The 20,324-nt window shown below is 45.8% G+C and overlaps 2 protein-coding genes and 1 long non-coding RNA gene across 4 annotated transcripts in view; 2 read left to right on the plus strand and 1 right to left on the minus strand.

Moving 5' to 3' along the window:
• LOC127004125 (uncharacterized) overlaps nucleotides 1-716 on the plus strand; it is a 13,035-nt gene extending 12,319 nt beyond the window's left edge. For both annotated transcript variants that reach the window (XM_050871510.1, XM_050871512.1), the window contains exon 2: nucleotides 1-716. This exon is cut by the window's left edge and continues 604 nt beyond it. In XM_050871510.1, coding sequence (XP_050727467.1) covers nucleotides 1-613 — 613 coding nt within the window. In that variant the 3' untranslated portion in view covers nucleotides 614-716.
• Nucleotides 1-19,537, plus strand: part of LOC127004124 (protein phosphatase PTC7 homolog) — a 55,678-nt gene extending 36,141 nt beyond the window's left edge. The window contains exons 2-5 of the mRNA XM_050871509.1: nucleotides 15,366-15,545; nucleotides 16,547-16,745; nucleotides 16,863-17,119; nucleotides 19,319-19,537. Of these exons, the coding sequence (XP_050727466.1) occupies nucleotides 15,366-15,545; nucleotides 16,547-16,745; nucleotides 16,863-17,119; nucleotides 19,319-19,368 (686 nt within the window). The 3' untranslated portion in view covers nucleotides 19,369-19,537. The remainder of the gene's footprint in view (nucleotides 1-15,365; nucleotides 15,546-16,546; nucleotides 16,746-16,862; nucleotides 17,120-19,318) is intronic.
• On the minus strand, nucleotides 2,424-11,971 carry LOC127004126 (uncharacterized). The gene is made up of 2 exons (XR_007757646.1): nucleotides 10,680-11,971; nucleotides 2,424-10,575 (listed from the first exon to the last, which is right to left on the minus strand). It is a non-coding gene; the product is annotated as an uncharacterized LOC127004126 (long non-coding RNA).
• Nucleotides 19,538-20,324: the final 787 nt, after the last annotated feature.

Here is a 20,324-nt window from a genome sequence, read left to right on the forward strand (position 1 = left end):
CGACCATGACCCGCTGCTGGGGTTGCTGCAGCTGGTGGGAATGCGCCTCACCGCCTTCACCTACACCTGCCACCCGTTGTCCCGTGAGCCGTTGCTGCAGGCCCTCGCCGCCATGCCTGTGCTCGTGTTCCTCTCCCTGCCGAAGACCGCTGACAATGACGTGCTGGCGCTGGTGGGCGCCACCTGCCACACGCTGGCCACCCTTTGCGTTCGGGGGTCCAAAGGTGTAACGGACGACGGCGTGCGGCGCCTCATCCTCCGTCGTCACACCTTCACCCGCTCCCGCTGGCGCCGCCTCTTCACCCACTGGCGGGTGCTGCGGGCCTCCCTCACACGTCAGCAGGCCTGCTACCGCCCGCTTCCACCTGCTGTCATTAACGACCAGGCCCTGCTGCCGCCCCTCGACCCCGACCACCTCAACCCCCTGAGCGCCACGCTGACCCACCTGGACTTGGGCGGCACCAGAGTCACTCTCCAGACGGCGGAGTGGGCCCGCGGCCTCCTGTCCTCCCAGGCGTGTGTCGAGGTGACCAGCGCCACCCAGCGCGCCATGAACCCTCAAGACTCCCTTGAGGATCAGATGGTCGGTCTCCTGGCGCCCCTCACACCTTAGGCCGGCCGCACCAGCCAGGAACACACACACACACACACACACACACACACACACACACACACACACACACACACACACACACACACACACACACACACACACACACACACGGCATTATTGGGGTGGCTGTATTGTTCCACCTTTTTGTTCCCAGCGAGTGGACGAGCGAGTGTATAGTAGCAGACCGCTTTCATTGTAACTTGAATGTCATTGTTGTAACGCGACGCACCGCTGTTATGATCCTCGTGGCGGGGCTGTGTTTGCTGTCCCGGCACAAACAGTAGTGGTGGTGGTAGATGCGGCAGCGGCGCTCACGGTCACATCAGGTCACAGGATCATCAAAATTTACCCCTCCAAAAACCCGTCTTCATGCTGCTTCACCTCGCATCACTGCCGACCGCCACACACCACCGACTCGTCCCCGAAGCCGGCAGCCACCACCGCCTGGACGACCCACTATAATCTGCTTTACGGGTACATACATAATAAATGCTATTCTCGGGCACACACGCACTCGCCCCTCTCCTGCTAACCTTCCTTACCTTATAACTCTAGTAATGTCAAAGGCGATAATATCTTTTTCCTTTTTTCCGCATTAATAATTTAGCAGGCTTGGGAGAGGGAGAGTGTGTGTGTGTGTGGGGGGGGGGGGGGGGGCTGCAGGTTTGTATAGCCTTTATTGCGATGACTTTCTGATAGCGTTCTTACTTTCATCCTCGCTTTTGTTCACCCTCACTCCGCACCACACCGCATATGTCTTCTCTTTCTTTTCGCGCACGCACACACAAACACACACGCACGCACACGAATCGATGATGTTTACATTCTCAACGAGCAGTGACGTGGAATATAAGACCGGAAAGGTAAATTGGATAGGTGCTGTCATGGATACTATTAGGTTGAGTCGCGGGGGAGGGGAGGGGGCGTGGAGGAGGAGGAGGAGAAGGAAAGGGCCCTTGTTATCCTTACATTTACCTTTCTCCTCCTCCTCCTTCTCTTCCTCCTCCTCCCCCTCGGTAGCCGTGCGCCAGACTAATCATCTTTCCTCTTCTCGTTATCTTGATACGGCTTTTGTTGTGTACTTTTTTTTTATTAATGTGTGTGTGTGTGTGTGTGTGTGAGAGAGAGAGAGAGAGAGAGAGAGAGAAAATAATCTGATAGTTTGCAAGAAGCTCCCGGCAGCCGTACATGCGCTCACTTAATGGGTATCTTTAAAGTCTGTCTTCATCAAAGTTGAAATTGTTCATTCAGCGAAACAGTGTGTGTGTGTGTGTGTGTGTGTGTGTGTGTGTGTGTGTGTCTGTCTGTCTTCACACACACACACACACACACACACACACACATGCACACACACACACACACAGTTTTAAGAGCCAAGTTGAGCTAATCCTCTCACATGAACACATCCAGCCCTCGCACGCACTCAGCTCGGCCCGGCACGCACAACTTCCAGCCGGTAAATTGACTTGGCAGAAAACTGTGGGGCGCGCGTGACAAAACTACTAGCATTATGACATCCAGCACAAATCTCATCACCATCACGCGCCAAAGGATGAGGGGAGTACATCAAAGGGGTCAGTCATTCCGAGAACCTCATCGTAGCCAAAGGGAAGGAGAGAGGCGAGAGCGGGAAGGGAGCTCTTTGACACCTTTATGGCGGATGTTGGCGAATATGTATCCCATGAGCGTGTAATGCGGTGCTCGGGGAGGTAAGATATAGGGCAGGTCCTCGAATTAGTACGCACCTTAGCCGTTAACATGCATATAAAGAGGGTAGTTACTCTGAAAAAATGGGCTCTCTCTCTGTGTGTGTGTGTGTGTGTGTGTGTGTGTGTGTGTGTGTGTGTGTGTGTGTGTGTGTGTGTTGGCTGTTTGCCACGAACGTCATCAATATTCATGGCCTCATTACACGGGGAAAAAGTTTTGCGTTTTGCTTGCCAATCCTAACTCTTTACGAATGTACGATGTGTCAATTTTGTTGGCAAGTGGAAGAGGAAAGCGTAAGAAGTTGTGTCGTTTCCTTTCCTTTCTTTCTTAACCTTTTTCCATGGCTTTATCTGTATTTATGCTTATTTGCCCTTATGAATTTGTTTATATATATGTTGGTGTACCTTTATGACGTATTTATTTGTATTTAGGTGTGTATAAGTTTTTGCTTCTTCATTTAGAGCGTGAAAATGTTGCAACAATTCCCCTGACTCAAATCTGAAAGCCGGACACTAAACTTCCGGCTTCCTCGAGTCCCCCGTCTGGTGCTCCTTGATTCTGTGTTCACTGAGGCGAATTTTCTCATCTCGTCTCTCACTTTTTCCTCTCGGTCAACCGTTGGTCCCATTCCTGCCCCGAGGCTTCCACTCTGTCAACCTGATCCTCCTCCAGCTCTTTCTTCTCTTTTCTGAGCGCCATCAGTTGTCCACATCCCGTCCCTGAATGATTGTCAGACTCGTTATCAACATATATAATTTGTTTTCGTTTTCCTGTTTTTCTTTTTCTATTGAACTTACGCTTCCCGTTTGAGAGCTCTTAGGCTTAGGTTAGGACAAAACGGCGCCAAGTTTCCTCATCATGGGTTTAGAGATGCGGAAGACTTTGATTACTTTCTTTTTCCTTTGTAGTCGTCTTTGCTTGTCTCTGAGAAGTCACTCAACCTTAGTGACGCCCTTGTGCTTGTTTTCGAGGATGCATTCTTCCATTTATTAGTTTATTTTTGTTTCCCATAATTGTGATGTGAACTGAAACCTGATTGGAGGAGTCACACTGAAAATTCATGGACGAAGAAACATATTAAAGAGGATGGTCCTACTAGCGAGTGAAGTTAAACGTGGCAGTGGCGGGCCGTAGACTATAGTCGGGGATCTTGGCAGAGTTAGTGAGGGGTTGTGGCAGTGATAACCTCGTATGAGTCAGCTGCTCAGTTAATCAGTCAGGCAGTCACTCGGCTCTTCTGTTAGTCAAGTCAGCCAGCAAGCCAGTCATTCAGCTATCTGGTCTATTAGTCAGTTTGGATGTCAATGAGCCGTAGAGTCAACCAGTCAACTAGTCATCCAATCAGTCACGTCATCATTCATTCAGTTAGTCAGCCATTCATCCGTCGAGCCAACTAGTCACTGAGGCATTCGGTAGTCAGTCAGCCAGTCAGTCCACCTTTTTATAATCCACACTTTCCTCCCTAGTGATGAAGGTCGCGGGTCTGAGGCGGACAACAAGTGTTCTTCCTCCCTTTCTTATTCTCCCTCTTACTTTCCGGCTCACTGGCCCGGATAAATAACGAAACTTCGCGCTAATGAGAAACCAATAATTAGATGGACTTAGCGATCATCAGACATAATTGGGCCACGTGCGGCATCTGGGGGATTATGATTACTAAGCTGATTAGGAGTAAGTCCCAGGTATATGGGATGAGGGAGGAGCAGGCAGAGACATGTAATAGGAAACCACCACAAGATACAAATGAGGAACAGAGAAAGAGAGGAACAAGGGAGGAGGAAGGAGAGGGAGGGAGAGGGACATGGAAGGAGGAAGAAAGAAGAGGAATGAGTTAGGAAGAAGAAAAGTGATTGAGGAAGGGAGAAGGAATGTGAGGGAACTACGAAAAAAAAAAAAAGAAGACGTAGAAAGGAAGGGAGAAGCGCCGTCAGGGAAATATGAAGCAAAAAGGTGAAGGAGGGAAGGTCAAGGAGAAGGAAATACGAAAAAAAGAAAAGGCAAGAAAGGGAGGTGGAAGGAAAGTGTGAGAAGTAGGAAGAGAGAAGTGAAGGAGGGAGGGAGAAAGATGGTGAAGGAAAGTGACTGAAATAGGGAAAAAGATGGTGAAGAAAGGAGGAAAGGAAGAAAGAAGGTGAAGAAGGAAAGAGCCAGAGAGAAGGAAACTGAGGAAAGTAGGAAGAATCAAACCAGGCGAAGGGAAGGTTGAGGATGAGTGTCAGTCTTAAGATATCCCTCATCCTTACACAAGTTTTAAAGCCTATTGTTGTCTTTCCAGGTGAGTTGGCAGCGCAGGAACCACAACACCTGCTCTGAGGAAGGGCAGGTGCGCGGCAGGTAAGGTCTGGAGGGATGGTGGTGAGCGGGAGAAAAGTTGGGTGGAGTAACAGTGGTGGTGGAGGCTGCGGGTGAGTTTGGTTGTGGAGAGAGAGAGAGAGAGAGAGAGAGAGAGAGAGAGAGAGAGAGAGAGAGAGAGAGAGAGAGAGAGAGAGAGAGAGAGAGATATATTACGCATTCACCAGAGCGCTTCAGGTTGACTCGAATTGATGGTGCCAAGTCCTCCACCTTCACTAAGACATAATTTACCGGCCGTGGCGTGGAGATTTACATGCACGAATTACGACTCGTGTTGACAGGGCGATAAAAACATTACTCACGCACACACACACACACACACACACACACACACACACACACACACACACACACACACACACACACACACACACACACACACACACATGCACTCGCCCGTCAATGTGTGTGTGTGTTTCTTGTTCAGATCCAGAACTTTTTGTGTGACATGCGGAAGTAACACTCAAGCGACGTCACCAGAGAGAGAGGGAGAGAGGAAAGAAAGCGTGGGGTGGAGGAAGGGGAGAGAGGAATGGAGGGTAGGAGGTAAAGGATGGTTGGAGGGAGAGGGGCTGGCCGTCAGGGGAGGAGGGAAGAGAAGGAAAAGCAAAAAAAGTGGAGAGTGAGGGACACGAGGCGGAAAAGAGAAAGAAAGGTGGGGAGTGGAATGAAGTGAAGAGAGAGAGAGAGAGAGAGAGAGAGAGAGAGAGAGAGAGAGAGGACTTTATTTTTTTCCGGACCTTTGTTGATACGCCTCTAGGTAATTGTGACACCTGAGCCCTTCCCTTTACCCTACTACTACTACTACTACTACTACTACTACTACTACTACTACCACCACTACTACTACCACCACTACTTCCGTCGGCCTCAGAGTTTCCAGCGGGCGAGGAGACGTGACCCAGGCCGCCATTATTCCCCCATCAGCCCCTCGCTCTCGCCCCACCTGCCTGCATAATACACTAGTCTCTCCTGGCGTGGAAGGGACGGAGCGAGGAGGGAGGGAGGAACAGCGCTGGGCGGAAATGTTGTGTATTGGAGGGGGCATGGTGTGTGTGTGTGTGTGTGTGAGTGTACATTGTCAAGAGGAGGAAGAGGAAGAGGAGATGAGGATATAGATATTGGGAAGGTGTGAATGTGTGTGTGTGTGTGTGTGTGTGTGTGTGTGTGTGTGTGTGTGATCAGGAGAAGGAGGAGAAAGGGGGCGGAAGACGGATAGCGGGTATTAGCACAGACTAACTACAGTTTGGCAGACAAGACCGCAACTTCAACGTCGTTAATGTTTCAACTGTTGCCCCTCCTCCTCCTCCCCTGCCGCGTAAGATTGATCCGCTATTGGAAGACTGGGGAGGCTGATGGTGGTGAGGGTGGTGGTGGTAGTGGTGGTGAGGGTGGTGGTGGTAGTGGTGGTGAGTTAAGCCCAACCTCTCCAGACCAGGCTAGTCCAATCCTTCCCGTTGTCTCGTGTGAGGATCGGGAAGGAAGGAACAAAGGGTTTCAGTTAGGAAGGAAGAAAGGACTTCGATATACAGTCAGTCAGTCAGTGTGTGTGTGTGTGTGTGTGTGTGTGTGTGTGTGTGTGTGTGTGTGTTTGTAATCGGTTTATTAAAGAAACGAGAAAAATATATGAAAAATGTACAGAATTTTGCAGTGATGAGAGGCAGAGCTTACATGGTTGCTACGCCACCGAGAGAGAGAGAGAGAGAGAGAGAGAGAGAGAGAGAGAGAGAGAGAGAGAGAGAGAGAGAGTAAAAATGCCAGTGGGACAGCTTAATTTTTCTGGCGAGAGGGAGGATTTTACTGAATGTTGAGGTTTTTGTGACACGGGTCGTCCGCTGTGTGTAGAGCAGACGGGGATTACGGCTTTGAAAGAAGGGGATGAAGGGCAGCGTCAAAGGGCGGCTGAGGGCAGGCAGGTAGGCAGGCAGGCAGGCGGACAGCGGTTTAGTGCGGGAAGAAAGTGATCCCCGCATGTCAGGGTTATGTGTGTGCTGGGAGAGAGAGAGAGAGAGAGAGAGAGAGAGAGAGAGAGAGATTGATTGATTGATTGATTGATTACTGAGAACTTCCCAACATAAGCAATGATATTAATACTTATGATGACAGTAATAATAATAATAAGAAAAAAAGTGGTTGTTGTTATTATTTTATTATTGTTTTTATTATTATTATTATTATTATTATTATTATTATTATTATTATTATTATTATTATTATTATTATTATTATTACGAGCACTAACAAATTATTATAACGATGATTTACTGTATACATTAAAAGCAGTGTGTTTGTTTACAGTGATTTTTTTTTTATGGTGGTAGTGGTGATGGTAGTGTGATGGTGGCAATGAAGATACTGACGGTGGTGATGCTGTTGTTGTTGTTGTTGGTGGTGGTGGTGATGAAGATAATGACGGTGGTGATGCTGTTTGGTGGTGGTGGTCAGGGTGATGCTGTTAGTGGTAGTGATGCTGGTCGTGGTGGTGGTGGAAGTTGCGTCATTGGCGGTGGTGATGGTGGTGGTGGTGGTGTTGAAGCGGTCTCATTTGTATACTACCTCACGTCTATGTGTGTGTGTGTGTGTGTGTGTGTGTGTGTGTGTGTGATATGAGACAAGCAAGGCAGGGGTGGCGGCGGGGCTGATCTAAGACAGGGCGGGGCAACTAACTACGACCGGCGGAAGAGGAGAAGAAGAGGTGAAGGCGGAAGGGAATAAGGAGAGGACTGTGGTAATGGAGAACTTGGTGTATTGGCGAGGGTGAGGCACATAGCGTCCATAAATTTTGATGAGGCAACGTGATGGCGGCGGCGGCGGCGGTGGTAGTGGTGGTGGTAACGATATACAGGGGCAGTGGTGGTGGTGGTGGTGGTGGTGGTAGAGGATGAGAGTGAGGATGGGAAAAAGCCCGAATGCCCCATCACACCGCCCATATTTACTCCTTCTTTATGACTCTATGGCTTCCCCTTCCTCCCTCGCTTTTCTTCTCTCCCTCCTGCAATTATTCTCTCTCTCTCTCTCTCTCTCTCTCTCTCTCCATTGTCCTCCCGTTTCTCTCTTCTTTGCCCCGTCGTGTCCTCTCATATAACTTACGGGCTTCCTCCTCCCACTACACTCTTTATTTATTTCCTTGGCTGTCTTTATACCTCCTTTTCATTTTTATCTATTTTTTTAAGATTCTTGATGATTTTAGTTTATCACGATCCCAGGTAGTTGTTGCAATAGACGCTGTGAACTCTGACCCATATACTGTTCATCTCACTAATGCATGGGTTAGCTTGTATCTTCACTCCTTCATCACTTTCACGGGGCAGCGGTTTGAGAAGTCTGTCTGTCTGTGTTTTCACCGTACCTGGACTTTATTTCGGAGTCTCAAGGCACCTTTAAGAGCTCAGTCGGAGTTTTCCTTTCGTTCTTTTTGCTTTCTCCTTTTTTTTAGTTGAATATTTTCCAAGTCCTCTTGCAGAAGCCAAACCCTCCCTCTCATTTTTTTTTTTTTTTGTGGGGGGGGGTATGAGGGGAGATGTCCTTGAGCCTTGATCCTTCTCTTTTACTGTAGACCCTCCTCCTCCTCGCCCCCCCCCCCCTCTTGTTGTCTTTTCTGTCATCCTCTCAAAAACTCCCACTCCCTCTTTTTGTCTTTGTCCCCTTGTCTCTTTCTGTGCTACACTCTCTCTCTCTCTCTCTCTCTCTCTCTCTCTCTCTCTCTCTCTCTCTCTCTCTCTCTCTCTCTCTCTCTCTTATTTGTTTCCTCTCCCTCTCCCTGTGTCTCCTTGTGTCTGTGTCTCTCCCTCCCCATCTGTCTGTTTCTCTCTGTGTGTTTATATAAATGCTTCTTCCTCTCCCTCTTCCCTCTCCCTGTGTGCCTTTTTCTCTCTCCCTATCTGTTCCCTCTCCCTGTGTGTCTGCTTCCCTCTCCCTGTATCTGTTTCCCTTTCCCTGTGTGTTTCTGTGTTTCTCCCAGCGTCTGTGTTTCTTTCTCCCTGTTTTTCCTAATACATCCTCTTCGGTGTGATCGTCAATACCTAATTAATTCTGACCTTATTAATATTTTACACTCGTTGGTTGAGTTTTCCTTCCTGTGTGTGTTTTAAGCGATTTCGCACAGCTCAGTGGTTTTCTTTTCTCTTTAGCTCTTTTTCCCCTCCCCCGACTCTCTCTCTCTCTCTCTCTCTCTCTCTCTCTCTCTCTCTCTCTCTCTCTCTCTCTCTCTCTCTCTCTCTCTTATACAAACCATCCTCTTTTCATATTTATTCCCTCCGGCCGCTTCCCTTCCGCACTAATGCATCCTCCTGCAGCCAAAGTAATCAAAACGGACAGAAAAATATTGCGTGTCCCAAATTTACATAGCCGAGGGTGGATTAAATTCCCTTCTTTCCCGGGGAGGTTGACGGAGAGAGATAAGAAAGGGGAACGGGAAGGGGACAGAGGGTGAGCGAGAGGGTGCGTGAAAAATGAAAAGGGTAAAGATAAGGAGCGTGTCAGAGAGAGAGAGAGAGAGAGAGAGAGAGAGAGGGAGAGGGAGAGGGAGAGGGTCGTGGCACACAAGTTGGTTAGCCTCAGTCCACATTGGAGGTAACTTTATGCATGGAAGGGCGCACAAACGGAAGGGTAGGAAGACCGAGTTGGGTTTGAGTCTTACTGCATTTCTATTTCTCATTTGTCTACAGAGTGATCGGTCCGGTGATTCGGTTCGTTAAATGGTTTGTTACTTGTTTATAAATTTATCTCATTCTTAACTGTGAAACCAAATTGTCGAGTCTGTTTGGGCGTTGGCTCCCGCGGGTCCATTTCTCGCCTCTGCTCCGCCACACAGTCCCAACACCTACTTTTTCCTCTCATATGTTACCTATAGCTTACATATGAGAGGAAGAGATAGGTGTTGGGACTGTGTGGCAGACCAGAGGGGAGGAAAGGACCCGCGGAGCCTACACCAGACCGGACTCGACATATTTGGAAGACTAATTTGAATAAAGCATTACGACGAAATAACGTAACTCTCAGAAAAGCCGATTGTATCTCATAAAAATGGACTCCAGAGCTGTGAAAAAAAAAAATACAAACGAGTTAATTCCTCTTCTCACATAATCCTGTCACCTCCGTCTCCGCCACTAAAGAGATTACACTAATTAATGGAACACGCAGGGCTGCTCAGGCTAATTCCATATTACCTCTGGGTGGCGGGGAAGGCGTACACAGCTTGACACTTTTTTACCTTATTTATCGTACCCCCGTTGCCGCAGCCCACGCCGCAAGACCACAGCTAACCCTAACCATATCTACGTGACTGGTCCCCTATTCTCAAACGCTATCGACTTTCTCACAACCATTATTTCCAAAGACCACAAAGGAGATTAGTCGAGTTCTGATGAGTGTTTTTCGTCATTCGTGGTGAAGAAGCCTTGTCAAACCATCACTAGGCTCATGGAACTATCCATGGAAGTGCCCACAGCCTCTACGAAAGCCCCGAGATGATTGAAAGTCTGGGTCCTGGGTTGTCTTGCATAGTGTAGGGTGTGGCAACGAGAGTAAGATCATGTGGTAAGTAGTTTATTTATGTCCACCTCGTCAGTCACGCAGGTCATACGGAACCCGCGCCGATACTCGTTTAAACGCTATATGTTAAAAGTTAAAAGGTGTGGGTTATTATTTGCATGGATACACTTCGCTAGGGGTTAGATTTATCTCAGTTGAACGTGTCATACCCTTCAGGGCTTCATACTTCTACAGTGGATATATTTTGACACGGGTATCATACGGTGGCTATAGCTTCCCATGTGTGTCACGGCGTCTAGGGAGTAACCTATTTGGTATGTACGGTGGCACTTGTTTATCTTATGTGTCATGGCGTAGAGTTTAATGTGACACGGTACAGGCAGGGAAGTTGTGTGGGTATAAGAAGTAACCTGATTGTCATGTACGGCTGTGGCTCTGGTTTCCCTTATGTGTCATGGCGTAGAGTTTAATGACACGGTACAGACAGGGAAGTTGTGTGGGTATAAGAAGTAACCTGATTGTCATGTACGGCTGTGGCTTTGGTTTCTGTGCCAAGGCGTATAGTTTGAAATGACACGGCACCTTACCATGTTTATCATATACGGTTGTTCTGTTTTCCCTTATATGTCCTCTCGTTCTTTTGTCTTTTGTTGGAGCAGCGTCTAGCAGGGTTTTTTGTTGTTGTGTTTGCTTTATGCCCTGAGCTGCGCCCCTTGCTGTAAAAGAAAAAGAAAATAGGTGAATAAATATGACACGGCACAGACGGCGGTGACAGGATTGTGTGCGAGAAGGATTTGTAACCAGTTCATGTTTTTGCTGGATTTGCAGGTGTCCTCTTTGCTGTGTGAGATCCAAGCTGGTGTGAGATTCCAGATTTTGTTTAGTAATAACGACTTACTACAATATATACGAGACAAACATAAATAGTAACAGAGAAATTACTCCTCCCCCAAACAACTCGTATTTGTAAAGAAAAAAATGAAATCATAAATAGGTTGTATATTTTGTAAGTTGTTTTGTGGGAGTTTTGTGTTTAATTTTTTTGTGTGTGAGAAATTACTTATCCCCCAAACAACTCGTATTTGTAAAGAAAAAATGAAATCATAAATAGGTTGTATATTTTGTTAGTTTTTTTTTTTGTGGGAGCTTTGCGTTTATTTATTTTTTTGTGTGTGAGAAATTACTTATCCCCCAAACAACTCGTATTTGTAAAGAAAAAAAAATCATAAATAGGTTATATATTTTGGTAGTTGTTGTTTTTTGTGAGAGTTTTGCGTTTTATTTTTGTGTGTGAATTTTCTACCCTTTGGAAAAAAAAAAAAACAACTACCAAACCAACTAAAGAACGAGCAGAACAAAGTAAACCGTCAAGAGGAAACGTTTCTTTTTTTTTGTCCGTGTGCATGCTAAGCCGCGGGAGAGGGACGAATTAAAAAAAAAAAAGAATAAAAGAGAGAGAGAGAGAGCAAACCTTACACCCTTTAATCTTTCACGGCTTAAAGTGGGTAGCGGGTACGGAAATAGCAGGTGCGTTAAGGGATTGCAACCAGATTGTGCACCGTATACCTGAGTGAGAGGCCGTGGGATCAGCTTCAGCACCGGGTGATTATAATGCCATCAACCTTCTCACAGCGACGCAGCTCCCCTCTCCTCCTGCCGCTCCCCTTAGCTGGAACAAGACACATTTCAGAGCCTAATAACATTAACGGCACTCTCGAGAACCATACGGAAGAGGGCAAAGAAAGGATGGGAGGGGGCTAGGGGCGGGTGGTGGGGGTGACGATGGAGGAGGAGGAGGGAAAAAAGGTGTGAGGAAGACGAGGAGGACGATGCAGGTGTAGGGCAATGTAGTATGAGTGTAAAGGGCATACGAAGAATAGAAGAAGGAAATGGAAAGCAAAGGGGCGGAAGGTGACGATGAAGAAGGAGAAAGAGGAAAATAATGAGAGAATAAAAGGTGTGAAGGAGACGAGGAGGACGAAGAAGGTGTAGGGTAATAGTGAAAGCGTATATATAGAGTTCGAAGAAGAGAACAAGGGGAATGAAAGGCAGAGGTGAGGAAAAGAAAGGCGAGAGGAAAAAGAAAGAAGAGAAAGAGAGCTTAGGAATGGGAGAGTACTTAAGAGAAGGAGGGAAGGGGGGGTAGTAAGAAAAGAGAAATAATAATATATAGAGAGAAGAAAGGAGAAAAAGAGAGAGAGAGAGAGAGAGAGAGAGAGAGAGAGAGAGAGAGAGAGAGAGAGAGAGAGAGAGAGAGAGAGAGAGAGAGAGAGAGAGAGAGAGAGAGAGTATCATTAGAACGGGAGAGATTGTAAGAAAGGAGAAAAAAATGGTTGGCCACGAGATGAAAGGAGAGAAGGGAAGGTTTGTTCAGTAGAGGAGAGAGAGAGAGAGAGAGAGAGAGAGAGAGAGAGAGAGAGAGAGAGAGAGAGAGAGAGAGAGAGAGAGAGAGAGAGAGAGAGAGAGAGAGCAAAGGACAGGGTAGGTGTGGAGAGAATGGAGGATAACATGATTTCCCGTGGGGTGGCTTTCCTCCTCCTCCTCCTCCTCCTTCTCCTCCTTTACCTCCTCTCTCCAGTGGCTCCCTCCTTCCGGTGACTTCTCGGTTATAACAGGTGAAAGGAAACTGCGGAAACAAAACACTCTCTCTCTCTCTTTCAGGTGTTCGGTTCGGATGTTATCGCAGAATCAGATTTTTTGGACCCAAGTTCGATACCGCGTAGGCTACTCGACTCGGTCCGGTGGTGGGGAGGACTGACGATGAAGTTTTAGACCGAAGAGAACTTGTTTTTCTTATCATTTCTCCTCCTCCTCCTCTTATTATTTAGGTCGTTATTTTCACGCATCTTCATCATCGCTTTTCCCATTCCTCGCTGTCTTCTCCATCATCGCCATCTTCATCTTTGGCATTTAGGGGCCTTAAGAATGCAGATTTTGTATGTGCAGCTTATCTAGGCATTGATGTGTGTGTGTGTGTGTGTGTGTGTGTGTGTGTGTGTGTGTGTGTGTGTGTGTGTAAAATGGAATGCGTGTGATAACCTCGGAAATTAAACCGCGTGCCAGTGTAAACGAAAATTCAAGTGTGTGTGTGTGTGTGTGTGTGTGTGACTGGCAGTGATTTCATTAATGGAAGAGAATGAGCATGTGCGTTCCTCCTCCTCCTCCTCCTTCCTCGTTAATGGTAGGAAGAAAGCATTTTAAGACACCATCGCTTCTCACATCAACTATTTCTAAAGGTCAAAGAGGGGATCAATCTGGTTTTCATGAGTGGTTTTTAAGGTTCATGGTACAGAAGAAGGGTCAAACTACCACCAAGGTCATAAAACTACCCCTGGAAAGGCCTACAGTCCTACGAAAGCCATGTCAAATATGTGAACTTGGGCGACGAAATGTTTTAAAATACGACCCTTAGTCCTTCTGGTCCTCCCCCTCCCCCTCCTCCTTATCTCCATCCCTTCTCTTATCTCCCTTTCTGCCATGATTTACCAGTCTCTTCTTTATTCCATATCTCCGTGTCACTCTTACTTCACCCAGGTTCTCTTTATTTTCATTTTTTATCCAACTTTTTTTTTTTTTAATTCTTGCTCCCTTCTCCATTCCTTTCCACTTACACTTCCCTTGTCAACCATATTTTTTTTCTTTGCAATCAGAATCGGAATTGTCATCTTGAGTTTCGTGATATAACACTTTACCACTATAATTGCACCATGCCTGTTGTTGTCGGTGTGATAGTGATGGTGGTAGCGGCGGTCCAGTATCTTCCCTTAACATCCAATATTCTTTAGCCTTAACTTAAACTTACGAGTCCAGGTTGCCGTTGCTATTCCATTCACTTTCCTCCCTCGCGGCCGACGTCTTTCACACCGTCTTTGTCGTCTAATCAACTTCCCATTCTTTCTCCTCGTCCTCGTTATCTTCCTCCTCGCCCCCGTCCTCTTCGCCTAACCTCAACCTTCCTTCGCCGGCAACAGACAGACAACTGATGATGTTCGAGACGCTAAGAACAATGCCGGTGAAAATAATCAAAAGCAAAGAGAGAGAGAGAGAGAGAGAGACCCGAATAACCACTAATAAGCACAATAAGACTCGCGGTTGATTGAATACCGGAAGAGAGGGAAGACGACGGCAGTTCGGAATCAGTGAGGCAAGACGAGGCCTGAGGTGCCGCGGAGTTTTGGGAATGTAGGTTACGGGTTTACGACAGCATGGTGATATACTGCCGAGAGAGAGAGAGACTGCCCTAAAGTTATTCTGGTCGTTGCATAAGTCATGATTTTACGATTCGGAGACGATGAACGAAGGGAGACGGAGGCAAGAGTTGGATGAGTCGGAATATCTTGTCCTCTGCCTCTCCTCTCCATGTGTGTGTGTGTGTGTCACGGGGAGCCATGCGATTATTCTGCACCAGAAACTTTACTCTGGTGAGCCGTCTCAAAATGCGCCATAATTTTCAAGGAAGAGGAGGCGAGACGTTTATGGGCCTTTATATACAAACGTGTATAGTAAAATATATCGTCACTGTTACAGGAGAGAGAGAGAGAGAGAGAGAGAGAGAGAGAGAGAGAGAGAGATATGACCCGCGCATTCGTCACAATCGGGGTGCTGCAGCTGCTGCTTCGACTACGGGATAGCAGCAGCAGCAGCACCAGGAAGGCGCCATCCACATATCTCATTGTATCTGATTTTTGTCCCCGTATGTTCCGGCTTATCTTTTTGATGAAATAAGATTGCGATACAGTGATGTCACGTGACATTGGAGTCGCCTTAAACAACATTTCACTTCTTCTTTATACACACACACAAAAAAAGTGTGTCGCCTCAGGCTGAGGCTCCAGGCTGTGGGCAGAGACAGCGGAGTCAGCGAGGGCGGGAAAGAAACCACGCCGGTGTAATCAGCGTGTGGTGGCAGGCACTTTCTCAACTGTGACAGTAGCCTAACCAGACCCACGATTTGTGACCTTTCGTTTCGAGATTTAAGAGTGCTGTTATATTTCTTCCTCCCTTTCATCGCACCGAGATACTGGAAATTCCTGGAATCAATTTCCCCCATTTCTCTCTTCCAAGTTTGCTATGTGTGCTGGACATTTTACGTTTTCTTTCGCTGGTAGCTATTAATATTTGGAATTGATAGTTCTCCTTTATTCTCTTTACAACATGATTTCCTTTAGTCTGCAGGAAATAATTCCAGTGTGTCTTGCAGGCGTGGCGGACGGAGTGGGAGGGTGGCGGGCGTGGGGAATCGACCCCGGCGAGTTCTCCCACTCCCTGATGCTGGTGAGCGAGCGCGTGGTGCGGGGCGGCCGCTTCAAGGCGTCGGAGCCCGCGGCCATCATCGCCCGCGCCTACTACGAGCTACTGGAGAACAAGACGCACATCCTCGGTCAGTGTGTATTTACCTAGTTGTAGCTTTACAGGGCCTGGGACTTACGCTCGTGTGGTCCCGTCTCCGTATCTGTATTTGCCAGTGTGTGTGTGTGTGTGTGTGTGTGTGTGAGAGAGAGAGAGAGAGAGAGAGAGAGAGAGAGAGAGAGAGAGAGAGAACATCTATTACAATGTAATATGATTTTAAGACAACTAATTTGACCTTGCTAGTTAACCAGGTAAAGTGGAGGCCACAAAACTTCATGAGCTGGTCGTAGAAATTTAAGGCCAAGGAAAGTAAATCAAATATGATGGTTCTGTTAGTAATATAATCCTCATTTTTTTATACAGTTCTGCTTTGTGGCCCCAAAATTGGTATTCTCTCATTTGTAGCCTTTGACTGTCTTCATTATACAAACCTATTGAGATATAAAGCACACACACACACACACACACACACACATACACACCTGATAGGTTAGTGGTTAAGCTCTGTGCTGCCAGGCCTCATGGCCTGGCAGGTGGAGGTTACTGTTCCCCTTGAGCAAAGGGGATGGGATTTGTGGTGTGTGGAGGTCCTGGCTGTACCCAGACATCGGCTATATAAAATAATGAGCCTTGCTCTTATCAGGAGGGTACTTGCTTACTCGCTGGCAATGACATGTCCAGCTTGTGATCAGGTCGTTGTAGATTACACACACACGTCTGAAGGACGGCATAGGTTAGCTTGCCTTAGCCTTCTTTAATAAGCATTCTCAGAACACACACTGTAGCCGATAGATTGACAAAATCACCAAACACAAAGCCTACTTTATAATTTAATATTAAAATCAGATAAAGGAAATCTTTAAGATAAATTCTACCAGATTATTCTGGTATTGTGCCATTGTTTAGTTGAAAAATTCTGAGTTCAAGCTCATGCAGAAAAGCATCTGTAGTATGTTACAAAAAACATTCCCAGATATTTATATGTTTTGAGTGCGGTTTTACAGTTTCTTGCAACATAGTTTCTTGTTTTAGGTAGCAGTACAGCCTGTGTGGTGGTACTGCAAGGGGATGCAGGCCACCTCTACTCAGCAAACATCGGGGACTCTGGTTTTGTGGTGGTGAGGAATGGCTCGGTGGTGCATAGGTCCCAGGAGCAGCAGCACTACTTCAACACTCCCTTCCAGCTCTCCTTGCCTCCTCCCGGCACCAATGCTCAGGTGCTCAGTGACAGGTTAGTGAGCCGCTAAGACTTTGTAAAGGTAACACAATGTTCATGAAATGTAATATAATGTAAATGAGCAGGCATAATATCAATAATTAATAATCTTCATTTCTTATATTCTTTCAGGCCAGAGAGTGCTGAAACATTAGAGTTCCTAGTAAAGGAAGGAGACATGTTGATGGTGGCTACTGATGGAGTATTCGACAATCTTCCTGATTCTCTAATTGTTAAAGAAATGGTCAAGGTCCAAGGATCTACTGATCTATTATTACTACAACAAGCAGCCAACTCAATTGCACAACAAGCCCGTAAATTAGCCTTTGATGAAGAATATATGTCACCATTTGCAAGAAGTGCAAGAGAAAATGGAATTAATGCAATTGGCAAGTATATCTGATCATTGTTCCTTTGTTTGATATTTATCTAGACTGCTAGGGCAGTGGTTCCCAACCTTTTTTTCAGGCGACCCCAATCATGCACCTTTACTAGACATGACTGCGACCCAACTTGTTTAGTTGTGTGTGTTTGTTTGTTATTATAACAGAGAGACAGACCGTGGCAAACACTGTACATATATATAAGAGAAGAGAGAGAGAGACCCCAGGTGCACACATAATCTCTCTCTCTGCCTGTGGGGTATGTCAACATACTGTAGAGTTTTATCCTGTGGGGTTCTGTGAGAGACTCATGGGTCCATTGCTGTGCCTATAAATGTACCCTGGGTCTGAGGAGTTAACAATGCTACACACCTGAGTGAGTCCACAACACTGGGCCATATGAAGTTGCCATAAGACTTCTTGATGAGGCCCCCTGGATTCTACACAACTTTTCCAAGTTCTTGATGTCCTTGCACACTAAAAAAAGAACATAATATTACCTTACCTTACTGTTGATCTAGGAGACTTGAAATTCCAATTGGTTTGCCTTTTGTGCAGTGCCTGAAAGGTATCACCAGATCCTCCAGACACACAGCAAGAATTACTTCATCATCAGCAAAAAAGGTCAGTGACCCTGTATTGCTAACAGGTGCTCCACAGTGACAGGTTCAGAACCCTGCCAGATACCCAATCCATACAAGTGTTAAAAAGTGGTCGGGGGAAGAAAGAGTCCTGCCTCACTCCTGCATTCACAAGAGAGAAGTTTGACATACCCTCCTCCATGCTTTACAGCACTGACTCCCAGAGGACAGGGTCACTCAGTAGACTCCTTGCAAGAATCCCATAGTTGCTGGAGATCCCAGAGTGCCTTATGATTCACTTAATCATATGCCTTCTTGGGACTGACATAGGCTGCAAACATTCTCTGTTGAAACTCATGTCAGTGCTCCACCATACCCAAAGAGCAAGTTGTGAACCTTGACTGATCAGGTCTCCGCATTTCTACAATTTCACCATCTGGTTTTGAATTGGCATGAACAAGAGATGGGCAATTGCCTTTCCTGGCACAATAAACTGTAATATCATATTGGTTGTTGCAGTCCTGATGGTTCCCTTTCCCGTTCCAGGTAGGAACAACCAGTTCTGAAGTTAGGCAACAGAAAAATGAGCTCATGAACAATGACTTATGACTGGTGCCAGTATTCAATACAGGGATATCACACTTACCTTACTACTTGTAAGGAACAATGGCTGTTATTTCTGATAATAAATTTTGAAGTATTCATCAGATTATTCACAGAATACAAATGAGAATACTTTGCTCCTGTGACCCAGACTGGTTAGTCTGGGTTCACACCTAATAAGAAAACAACTGATTGTATCCTAACAGTTCATGTAGTGGTGGAGCGCTGACATGAGTTTCAACAGAGGAATCTTGCAGCCTATGTTGATCAGGTGTTCATTTCAAGGCACTGTGATCTGCAACTTCATGGGATTCCTGCAAGGATCGTTGGTCTATTGATTGATATGTACTCTGGCACTGAGAGGCTGAGAAAGCCATTAGGTGTGGGGGGCACATGTCCAGCTTCTCACATGTGAACACTGGAGTGAGGCAGGCAGTGTCCTTGCCCTATCACTTTTTAATACTTGCAGGGACTGGGTAGAGTTGTTTATGAAAGTCATTGTGGAACATCTATTGGCAATTCCAGGGTCACTGATCTTGTTTTTGCTGATGATGCAGTAATCCTCGCAGTTGCTGGCGGTTCAGGTGTAGGCTCTCAAGACACTGCAAAAAGATGCAAAACCTTTGGTCTTCTGAGCCAAGACCAAGGTACAGGTATTTGGAGGTTTACTAGATAAAACTGTAGGATATTAATATCTTGGGAAATTTCACATACCTTGGTAGTGTAGTCCAGAATAACAGTGGGTGCCATCAATAAGTATTATGGCAGACTGGCATTGCCTAGTGTTACAGAGATCAAGTCTCATTGGGACGGAGATGAGTACTGAGACCACATGCAGCTATACATATGGCCCCAACTTGACATGTTAATCTTTGTCCCCTATACTCATTACACAGTAATGTTATCAAGGATAATACTTTTATGTGACAGTAGGCAGGCAAGATATCAGAATGCTTGGCTGTTACCAGTCTTAAACATACACCAATAAATAAAGATTATTAATATTACATATTTTTTGCAGGAGGGAAGCCTGACGACATCACAGTGGTGCTGGCTACCATTACTGTGTAGGGTAGCAGGAGACAGCGACCAGCAGCAGCAGCTTGTGTTGACTTTGCCCAGTGTTGTCAAAGGTGGAGAAAAGTACCTGGGAATATATTATGTCTGTCAGTGTATGATGCATACCTGAAACCTGTGACTTGTTTACATCAGTGACATACACAACACACACACACACACTTTTTGGGTTGTAAATTATATTTCATCATGGATTGTTTTGGTTGAATATTATTGTATGCACAGTTCACAGCATAGTTGATATGGTTCAACTGCTTCAGCATTAAATTCAGGTAATTAAAATTTAATGTAAAGTAAAAATATTGTGTCACTCAAGTCAAGTGAATGAAATGTGAGTGAAACATTAGTGTCCAGAGCAAAGTACATAATGGGTCACATCATAAGCCTGAGCCAAACTGAAATATATAAGCAAAAAGAACTCAGGAGTATGTTGTGCACCCATTATTTACTTTGACAAGGACTGATTAATGCCTTCAGTATTTCACAAAAATCACCTCAATATTTAAAGGGTTCTGTTTTAGTAACATTCCAGGCAGTCACATTACACCAGATAGTGATACATCAGACTTTGATTATTGAACATTAGACTAAATACTGCTGAAGCATAGCTGCCTCTGTTTCAAAAGCTAGAATGCTAGATCTTTACTTAATACTGGTTTGGACAAATATAACTATCAAATTTTAAAATCCACCCATTTAAACTTGTATTTGTTAAGACTGTGCATGTACTCTAGTCATTTACTTTGTAAATGGAATTGATATTCTTTGTTTGAAAATGGTTGTTGAAACAAAACGTATCGTATGATTGAAACAATCCCAGCAGCCTACACAATACCATGAATATTCTCTCTGATTCATTACAGCTAAGTGTAGCAGTGAGATGAACTCACCTAGGGACGTAGTAATGTAACATTAATTTGAGGTTCCCATTTTGACTATCATTCACAAAA

Source organism: Eriocheir sinensis, chromosome 27 (assembly GCF_024679095.1).
Source record: "Eriocheir sinensis breed Jianghai 21 chromosome 27, ASM2467909v1, whole genome shotgun sequence".
NCBI classification, from domain to species: Eukaryota; Metazoa; Arthropoda; class Malacostraca; order Decapoda; family Varunidae; genus Eriocheir; species Eriocheir sinensis.